Source organism: Homalodisca vitripennis, unplaced genomic scaffold (genome assembly GCF_021130785.1).
Source record: "Homalodisca vitripennis isolate AUS2020 unplaced genomic scaffold, UT_GWSS_2.1 ScUCBcl_8017;HRSCAF=15946, whole genome shotgun sequence".
Lineage (NCBI taxonomy): Eukaryota > Metazoa > Arthropoda > Insecta > Hemiptera > Cicadellidae > Homalodisca > Homalodisca vitripennis.
Genome location: NW_025784128.1, coordinates 8623 through 19518, shown reverse-complemented (window position 1 = coordinate 19518; position 10896 = coordinate 8623). Strand labels below are relative to the sequence as shown.

Genomic DNA, 10896 nt, shown 5'->3' with positions numbered 1-10896 from the left:
TTTAATAATTAGTTTTATACTATTATTTCAGATTTTTGAATGTTTGTTAGCGCCTTCAGATTGTTGACTGCAAAATTGTTGCACGGAATACAGACGGACGATAAAGTGACGCTAACTTCACGGTGGTCATTTTAATTCCTCGTGCCTGTACTCACGGTACCGTGCCTGTACTGTACTGGTAGTTTGGCACGGTGGGTCGAGCAAATAACGCGTCCATAAAAAAAATCTCGGAGCGAATTAGCGAAAGCTAAAATCTTCATTCAGTGGTCTGGTGTCTGCTGTTAACATTCTGTTGACTGTCCAGATGAATTTGTTTTGCTGATTGAAAAAAAAGAGTGAAGTGAGAGACGAGAGTGAGACCGACCAACAGACCGATGATAAAAATTGAACAATTATCTACTAGATTCTAAATGTAAAAGTATTATAATTTGTCTCATTTATTAAAATGTCGACCAGATGGTAAGACCATATTATTTTAGAAACTTGTCTATTTTTAATAATTTCTATACTTAGGCTATACCAAACGACATTATTATGATTCGATGTATGCCTTAACATGTAGGAGAGGTTAGTTTTGGTTAGCTGATAAACTTATAAGATTTCCAGTAGAACATTGACTTTAAACAGTTACCTAAAACCACATTACACATTTCCTTTAATACTTTCATTTCTACATTGAATTGTCAGGTGCTAACATATGATTGCAATACAATTAATGTTCAGGCTTGTAGGCTACCTATCTAATTGATCTATAGCCCAAATAGCCTATCGGAGACAAACATATGCAATGAGACCTCCTATAATTATAAATTTTTCATTAGTTGCAATAAGCTTGGGATAGCCACAGCCTTTCTGCTTCCTCCTTTTTCTATTCACTTTTCTAAGCATTTTTCTTATGGAAATCAGATATATTCTCAATATAAACACAATATCAAAACTGTTATTCAAGCCAGCTCTAAAACTGAAGAGCTGTTTGAAACCAGTGAAGATCACAATATTCCACTGTGTTTGCCATGAATCTACAAAATCTCATATAGTTACGGATTAGTCTACAATGGGGAGACCAGATGTTTAATATTTATATAAGTGAGTAAACACACAAAACATCAAGACATGATTCTAGTTTCAAAACCGAATATGCAAAAAGATTCCACAGTAATTGTGAACTTAATGGCCGGAGTGTCAAGATTCATGTTTTACATTATTAATCTATATTAATCGTCATCCTGAACAAAACAATATAAGGCTTTAAGGGATGCAAATGACAAGTTACAAAGCTATTAGAACATTAAAAGTTGCTGCTGATGTCAGCCGTTACGTCATCTTGGATACGTAAAATAACAATAATGTTGAAAATTAGGGTAATTTGACCCAAATGGGTAGGGTACGAAAGCGGACCCGGTTTTTTATATCGAAATTGGCCAACAATAATTTTTTAATCACAACCATTGATATAATCAATCGATACTGATTAATTATTTTGAACTATTAACTTAAATAATCTATATCAATATCTGTGTAAACACTTTAAAATAATACACGTAGGGTAATATTTCAATTTTACATAAGTAATTTTGATTATTAATAATGGCAATCAATTTTAAAAAACTAAACGACATTGCTTTTGCAGGCTTATCAGATGATAAGACATGTTTTTCGTGGCTTCAACATGTTGGACTTGTACCCAAAAACCTATTATGTGAAATTTGTGGGAAAGAAACAACTGTAACTGTGAGAGGAGCAAATATGGTCGTCTTCAGTTTTGCTAATTTTGGTTATAATAATTTGTTTGATCACTGTAAATATTAAATTAATATTTTAATTTAAAACATATGATTGTTATTGAGGACTATAGGTACTTTTATATCGATGATAGTATAAAGATTTGAGATGCAACTATTAGGTATCGATGACTACATTCTTCGATATAAAAAACCGGGTCTGCTTATCGTAACCCTACCGGACCCAAATAATAGACTTCTTAAAATATAGGCTTTACAAGAATGAAAGTTCATATCAGCCCGACACAAGTGCCTGCCGGCCATCAGCGAATCGTCATTATTCGTCATTATCTGGGTTAGCTTTAATATGTGATCTAAGGAAATATCATTTTTTTATATTGAATGTAAAATGTCAGGAAGTTTTCCGTAGTTAAGTCTAAAATCTACAGTAAGCTCTGATTCTTTCATGTCCCTTTATTGGCTGAACATTAGCGAAGCCTATTTCTCAAGGGGCGGGTAAAATTTCATTCTGTCTGTCTGTCCACATGATATCTTGAGAACGACTGATCTATAGACTTGAAAGCTTCATTTCTGTATAAGCTACCTTGAGTTGATGATAGTTCATGTCTCACTTCATGGGCCGAGTGTTAGTGATAATATTGTTTACAGTGGTATTTCGGGCAATCATCATGACAGGAAGAAAATAAATAACAGAATAAATTAATTTCAAACAAATTGAGTACAATTGTATGACATTTTAAAATGTCACACAATAGTAACACAAGTAGCGGTACTTTGGGATTATACCGACCACACCAGTATGAAGAACACAAAAATATAAATTTATAGAAACAAACATGATAGAACGAAAAAACAACTCTTTAATTACAAAATTACAATCTTACAAGCATTTTCCAGGTATTGTGATCGGTATTTTTGCCGCTGTTATCTTATCTTTCTCGAGAATCCCGATTACGGCAGGCCGCGCGGGCATCCACATGATTATTTAAGTTTTTACGGTCTATTATAGTGCACGTACATAATTGCCTTTTCCATTACAATTCAATTTATATTTCTGATCAGCCCCACTAGAATTTGATATTTTACTGATAGGTAATATCTCGAGGGATGTTTTTCTTTTGTTGACTTCGGCAGCACCTTTGGTGCTGCCCCGCACTGATGGCCGGAGGCACTCGCATTTTGGGTGGCGGAGTGTGGTCAAGAATAAAAATAAGTTTTTTTTTCAATAAAGAGTTTAGTTTTTTGTTTGGTAATGTTTGTTTTTGTTGAATTTTTTGTGTTTGGAGAAATGTAGGGGTAAAAACACGGAAGTCCAACAAAGCGACGCACCAGCTGAACGGGCGGCGAGGACTCTGCAATCACGTTATCTACTAGACCGCTCGACTTTGGCCTCTGTCTGAGGATGGAGGGGTTTGCGATAAGACAATTCCTGTTTTATAATTGACGAAATATATTGTTCTACGCTAATCTAGTAATCAGTAGAAGCAAAATGTCAAATAACGGTTTCATGTCTGGGTGTGGTCGGTATAAATCCCAAAGTACCAAGTAGCCTGATGAAATGGTGGTGGCATACTTCTACCTTGTCATAATTGAAAAGAAACTGAATTTCTCATATAAGAGTGTCTCAAATATGGTGGAAGCTGATATAAACAATATTTATTCAGAAAGACTACAGTAAACTATCAAAGTAAATGTAATTATTTAGAAATATGCTAAAATGATAGTTAGAAATATTTTACTTCTAATACTTTAAAACTCTTTAGACACCGTATGACAACATTACTGTCATAGTCTTCTTGTTCACTCTCTAGATTGTCGGCAGGCTCTCAAAGGATGAGTTTATCACTGATCATAATATAATAAAGTAATTAAAATCTATGTGCACTTTTTTACCAGGTATCCTATTTACCAGAAGGGCAATCCACAGTTGAGGGTATATCTGCCCAATTTCTTCATGAAGCTAGTACGTCCAGATTACAAGCAACCACCAAATATAGTAAAGTTTATTGTATCAAATGAGATGACAGATCATGACATAAAAAACTACATGGAAAAGATATACAATGTACCTGTGGCCCATGTGAGATCAACCATTGTTACAGGTAAACATTTAAAATTGAATAGAAACCTGGTTATTCAACAAATTTGTTAGAAAAATAAAATAAATTTGCATTAATGTTAATAAAAGTATGAATAATTTCATAACCGAATTTTGGTTTCTTAAGTTATTTGGTAATATTCTTAAAATGAATACAATTCTTTCTAGAATAAAAATGCTTTATTCCTTTTTCAAATATATCTGGTTTTAAATCAAAATTTATATATCATTCAATAGTTAAAGATAAACGCTTATATATTACTAATGTTTCTGAAAATGATAGAGTTTTAAGAAATTTGTAATGTATGATTCATTGAAAGTATCAAATATCTAAACTTTTCATTGGGGGCATACTGTTATGTGAGTTTAAACCACAGTAAATATTAATTAGATTGCTACAGTGAAATTTTTCTTGCTTCTTACTCTTCATTTTGAATTATCTTGTAACTATCATAAAATGTATAAAGTTTTTCTTTTGTATTTTAAGTATTCATTTAAATATATAGATTATTACTTTAAAATAATTTAATTTAGTATAGGTTAAGCATTTTTGTTTTTTATATTTAGGGAATAAGTTAATAATTGACCACAACTTTATTAATGTAAATTTTCTGTATACAATATGAGGTTGAGTGGTTTTTTTCCCCCTCAGGAGGAAATGCGTTACGCACCTAGGGTCTCCGCTTTAGAGGTCCCCGTGTGTGGGACTCCCTTTTCTTCTCTTTCTCTACGATCCCTAGGTTTACCCACTAAAACCTCCTGCACTTCATCTGCTGGAACTGGGGATCACCAAAAGGCATTACTTCAGTTCCAGCAGGGGTCTCAGCAGTATGACATATACTCTACTCTTCTAGTCCTAATTGATGTCCTTCCTCCATCTTCTTTTACCTCATGATCCTCTCAACCATTTCTATCACCATGTCCCACTGATCTTGGCTTTCAATCATCTTAGTTATGATGTTGCCACTCGTCAGGATGCCAAGCTCCACCAAGTACGGTCTTCTCAGCTGGTCCCACCTCTCACAATCCAGTATGGTATGCTCTGCCGTGTCTACATCCTGACAGTATCTGCAGTTCTCGGATTCTGTTTTCTGCATACGAAATAGGTATTTTTGGAAATCCCCATATCCAGAGAAAAACTGTGTAAGGAAGAAATTCGGTTCGCCATGTCTTCTTTTGACCCACTGAGCAACATCAGGGATCATGAGAGTCCTTGTCCATGCTCCTTTCTGACTGCTTGACCATCTTTCTTGCCACCGATCTAGTAGCCTATTCTGTGCTTCAGTAGTTTTCCCATGCCATTATGCCGATGTACTCTTTCCGCGGCTTTTAAGCTTAGTGGTGGGACACTTGCTATGACAAATGCTGCATCGGCTGCAATGGTGCGGTAACCACTGCAGACTCTTAGAGCCATTTTTCTTTGTACTTGATCTAATGTACTTCTTGCTCTTGCTCTGAGTTTAAAGCCCTTGTCGAGACTGGGGCTGCATAAAGAGCGATCGATTCAACAACTGTTGCCAGCAATCTTCGTCTACTTGGACTGGGCCCCTGTATATTCCCCATAAGTCTGCTAAGACAGCCAGCAACTTAAGTGCAATTCTTAGAGACTTCTTCGATGTGGACTTTTAATGATCTTCTATGGTCTAACCAAACTCCCAGGTATTTAAGCCTTCTAGTAGGTTTGACCTCAATTCCATTGACCTCAAATCTAATGTCCAAGAGTACTCTTCTGCCTGCCATAACTATAGCTTCTGTCTTCTCAGGTGCGATTGCTAACCCATGATGTTGTAACCAGGTACTGATCTGACTGATGGCTCTGTTCACCTTATTCATAAGGAGTCGCTCTGATGAGGCAATCACAACTAACGCTAAGTCATCAGCATATCACACTAGGGATACACCTTCTGAGAAAGGAAGTCTGAACACCCGTCATAAAGCAAGTTCCATAAAGTGGGTCCCAGTATTTAGCCTTGAGGTACTCCACTGGATGTTTCCATCTCTACGAAATCTTACTCAGTCTTCACAAGTATACTCCTGCCCTTTAAGTACTGTTGAATCACTCTTCTTAGGTATGCTTCGATTCCCCTAGACTTCATTATGTCTAATATCTTCTGCCATGATGCACTGTTGAAAGCATTCCGGATATCTAGGGTAATTACTGCCGGGATTTGTCTGGTCCGTGTGGTGCCACTTGCAGCACGATCCACCAAGTTTAAAAACTTTCTGGACAGCGCTCACCGTAGACTAGCCCTCCCTGAACCCAAACTGGTTCTCAGAAAGACCACCAGTTCTTTCCAAATCTGCTTTCAGTCTGCCCAGAAGTAAATGTTCCAAATGTATCCAAAAGGCATAGCGGTCTGTACGACGTGGGTATATAGCTCGGCTTTCCCTCTTTTTTTCAAGAGAACCAGTCTTGCTTTCTTCCACTCTGATGGGAAATCTTCATTGAGAAGGACATGATTCATAGCCTGAAGGACTTTCTGAGGCTGGCTCTTAGCTGCAATTATAACAGCCTCTGAGGGGATGCCGTCTGGCCCTGGGATCTTCTTGGTCTTCATTCTCTTGAAGGCGTCTTCAAGTTCTGCCTCAGTGAAAGTTGGAATGTGTGTTGCAGCAATCTCCTCATACATTACTTGAGGATGCTTCAGGAACCAAACTATCCGCCACTTGTATAATCATTTCAGAGGATAACATAGGGAGCGGACTGTTCAAACCTTTTCATGACTATCCTGTACCCGTTCCCCCATAGCGCAGCTTCATTGAATTTAAAATTCCTTTGCGAAGTTCTCTTTTTGCCTCTGCTACTGCTATTTTAAAATGTTCAGGAGCCCTTCCTCTGGTTCGCTTATTTTCTCTTGCCAGAATTCTGCGTGCCCTGAGGCATGTTCTTCTCAGGTCTGCAATTTCCATCGTCCACCAGTGAGCTGGTTTTCTTCTGCCACGAACGTCCTTTGGCTTGAGACTTTCCCTACATGCGCTTTTAACTATCCTAGTCAGTGAGGTCGGATCACACACTGAAAATCTGCTGAGCTTCTGATGAATTGCTTCCTTAAGTCGCACACAACCTGCATTATCAACTCGCCAGCCTTCTGCATTCTGTGATACTCCTTCTTGGCCTGCTCGCAAATTTTACCTCTATGCATTGATGATCACTTAATGTTACTGTTTCTAGGACTTTCCAGGACTCCAATTTTCTTTGGACTCTCTCTGTACAAAAAGTAATATCCAACCTTGAAGTGGCTTCTCCTCTCATAAACGTTGGAACCTGCACAATCAGATTCTTCTCAAGCTGGCTTCCGCTAAACTTCTCTCCATTGATATATAGTACTCTGGTGTCATCCGTACTTTTGCCTAGTATGCCTCCTCTGCATATCTTAGTATTGTCAAAAAACACTCTCTGGCCAATCAGCCTCAATGAGTTGCTTGATTTGGGTGTTATCCATACCCTCTTTGATACCACTGCGTATTGTCTCTGCCTTGGTTATAGACTGTCTGGTTTGAGTTGCTACTGTTCACTTTTCAACAATCTCATGAGTGTACAACCTCTGGTGGTAGCTTTCCTGCTTCTTTCTCTTTTATTTCTTCCTCCAGCCGAACTAATACAGAGGTAAGACTTTGGAGATCTTCACTGCATTTCTTAATATCTGTTTTGGTTTTTGGGTTGTACTGTATCAGCTTTTGCAGATCGCTAACCCTCTTGACCATTCTGTGCCAAAGTAAGTTTCTCTCCCTGGTTACCATTCTACTGTCCCTAGGAGATCCTTCAACTTTTCTCTTCTTGCGACTTGATGGTGTAGAAAAATCCTGCCTATCCAGAGAACGAGTCCTGTCTTTTCCAGGCGGGGATCTTCCAATGCTCTTTCATCTTGGGTGTTGCAAGAGATTTTTCTCAAACTCTTTTCTATCTTCGTGCTCCCTGACTGCAGTTGGTTCATTTAACTCTTCTGAAGTTCTCCAATCCTGGTTGGGATACTCCATTAATTCCCTTCTGTCTCTCGCTTCACATGTCACAAAAGATCTGGTAGGGGCCAAGTGGTCCACCCCAGCCACACCAGTCTGGTTCACCATAACGCACAGTTGGCTCCCCCCAAAATCCTTGTAGCCAGCACCGACCACCGGGACTTTCACCCGATCGGAATTGGCGACGGGAGTCCCCTCACCTAAGAGGGTACCCGCTTGGGGTAATATGTTGACCTGTGCACTCTCCATATTTGGTTTGATATCGGGGTTCCTTCCCCTAGCTGGTTTTGGTCCACCCCGAGTATTTAATTTCCTCGGTACCATCCATATCTGGGAGGCATTCCCCGATCCGCCATCTAGGGAGGCGCCCGGTAGGGGACCAGCAAACCCCCGCGGGAGGTTGAGTGGTAGAGAGGGCTTAATAGCCCTAACTCCACCTCTTTAATAAAGGCATTTTTCATTTCATTATATTGCTGGTGATCTAGCCCATCCGCAGGTCATGTTGCTGTCTCCACTAGGATGTAAATGTTACTTAGGATAAGAAGTTAGGAAACCCCTAATATCACTTAGTCCTCATAGCACTTAAAACCTTTGCACTTGCTTCCGGAGTTATAGTATTTTCAGGATGGGTAAGGTTGGTGGTTGGATCCATCTCCTGATGAGATTCCCATAAGAAGTTTTTTGGGCTCTGTATCTCAGTCACCTTGGAAACAGGAGGGTAATTCTGTTTCAGCCTCTTCCAGCCAAAGCAGGTGGGTAGTTTAGGGTAGCAACATGTTTAGGGTAGCAACAGCCTTTAACACTAAGGGAGCTCTATCCATTTTAACAGTTATCCTCCACAGTAACTAAACCTATTCCCTCTTACCCCAATATCTAAATTTGAGGTTAGTGATGTACCACTCCTGGATATCCGTGGGGTAACTTTGGAATAGTGGCACATCGGTTTTTGCTGCACCCTGCAAAACTTAACGTCTGGGGATGTTTTCACTTTAATCGCTCATAATTTGTTTGTACTTCTGAGCTTTCCACACACCTCAGGCACTTCTTTTTGAATATAAGAAGGCCAGTATTGATTGTCATGCTTTAATTGATTGACAAAATTCTATATAGCTCTTTGATAAAATGGTTTGGTCCAAATTCCTTTTGAGAGGAAAATAAAAGAGTAAATTAACTTCCATCAATTAAATTTTCTAATACAGATATTTTTCACTCTTTAAAATACACTGGCCAAAATCCAGTAGCTGGCTGATCATTCTAATAAAGTAAACAAAAATTAACAAATTGAATTAAGGTTCAATATCCAGTCTTGCAAGAAATTTTTTCAGCCAACATAATTCTCAATCGTTATGAAAATAGTATAATGTTATAATCGTTAATTTAAATTTATGAATAATCGATGACAACAAATTCCATAACTCCACGATGATTGTGATTTTTTCCTGAGGCTTTCAGGTTGGTTTGTCGTAGTTTTCTAATGAAAACAAGCATTGAGGACCATTTTTTTTCTGTATGTACTGATTGATAGAAACAGAAATAACACATATTATTTTTTTCATATTTAACTGAAAATGAACTTTAAGTAATTGAATTCCAGGTGAATTCAGGAGAGCTGGTGTTGAGGGGTACGTAGTGAAGGATGATGACTTCAAGACTGCTTATATTACATTAGTAAGTTACAACAGTTGTTCATTATTTAAATACATTTAAATGTAAGTTTTTGCGTATATAACCCTTCAGTTATCTAACAATAAAGACATCAAATGGGTTTATCGCTATACATAATCAGTAAATGTAATTTACACATTTAAACCTACCCAATTACAAATTCTATTATTAGGAGTGTTTCAGCAATAGTAGGTGTAGTGGTTCATTACAATGCAATAAATATTAATAACGCTTTTAATAACATAAAATATTTAAAAGAAACCTTAAAGCATACTTGATGGACAAGGCTTTATATTCATTAGATGAATATTTTGATTTGCAAGTCAGGTATTTTTATTTTAGTTTTATTATAGGCTTATTTTATATTACTTTTTAGTTAGTTTTAACTGACACTATTCAAATGTTACATTATTGTAACTAAAACGAATAAAGATGTTTTGACTTTGAGTTTTACATGTTTGAAATTCCATTACAACTTTGAGTAAGAGGTAAACTCAGTTCATTTTTATAACTAAATAATTTCAAATAATTAAAGGTTACTAAGACACTCATGAACATTTGTCCGTATTTAATCATAGCCAAGGCAGATGTGTTTTACAAAATTACAATGTTCCTATCTTGAATCTATTCCTAGTAGATATTTTTAACAGGAATTTTTAATAAATATTTGTTATTTGCCAAAACTTTTTTCAGAACTAAAGAAAATATTCTGCATGCATTTTTCATATTATTTAATTGTAATTATTTTATATTTCAGCCGCTTGGAGAAACATTTGAGTTTCCAAACTTGTTTCCTGAAAAAGTCAAGGAGAAGAAAGATAAGGATGAACAAGAAACACAAGAAGCCGCTAAACAAGGATTTAAGAAGTTCTTAGAAAAAAATAAAAACAGGCCTGGACTTCCTGGGTGGTACAGCGTTTAATGTACAAATATAGTGTATTATTTAATATTTTTGTAAATATAGTAAATTATTGCTATCACGGATTGTTTTATTACCTTAATGTTTTACCATAGATTATAGGCCATAAGTTTTCAATGTTTCAATTGATTTGTTTTAATTGATTTTATTTATTTAATATATTACTTCTTTTAAAGGTCTAGACAAACTGGAGGATTGCATTGCTCTTAAAATTGAAATGTACAATATTATGTTTTCAATGTGACAATGTATGTAATTTTTACCAGTTATAAATGAGTATCATTGAGTATCAATGTTGTTTTTTTTGTTGAAGCAACATATATCAAAGTATTGCACAGACAGATTGCGCTATGACCCCAAAATCAGTAGGGTTTTTCCTTGGATCAAGACGATTGTGTCTCAAGTTTTCTAGGACTTTTTAGAATAGTTATCACATAGACAGACGGATTGACAGTCCTTTGTCTATTGACCCTAAAACCAGTAGGGGTTTTCTTAGGAATATATGTACCAAG

The 10896-nt window shown here is 36.8% G+C and overlaps 1 protein-coding gene across 1 annotated transcript; it reads left to right on the top strand.

Moving 5' to 3' along the window:
* The first annotated feature begins 258 nt into the window (after nt 1-258).
* On the top strand, nt 259-10445 carry LOC124374348 (39S ribosomal protein L23, mitochondrial-like). The gene is made up of 4 exons (XM_046832576.1): nt 259-459; nt 3639-3844; nt 9395-9468; nt 10223-10445. The coding sequence occupies exons 1-4, from the start codon at nt 446-448 to the stop codon at nt 10385-10387; spliced, it is 459 nt and encodes a 152-aa protein (XP_046688532.1). The 5' UTR covers nt 259-445; the 3' UTR covers nt 10388-10445.
* The last annotated feature ends 451 nt before the right edge of the window (nt 10446-10896 follow it).

Coding starts and splice junctions, on each gene's coding strand:
- LOC124374348 (XM_046832576.1), top strand. Junction 3,845..9,394: donor GAGATCAACCATTGTTACAG/GTAAACATTTAA, acceptor ATTGAATTCCAG/GTGAATTCAGGAGAGCTGGT. Junction 9,469..10,222: donor AGACTGCTTATATTACATTA/GTAAGTTACAAC, acceptor TTTATATTTCAG/CCGCTTGGAGAAACATTTGA.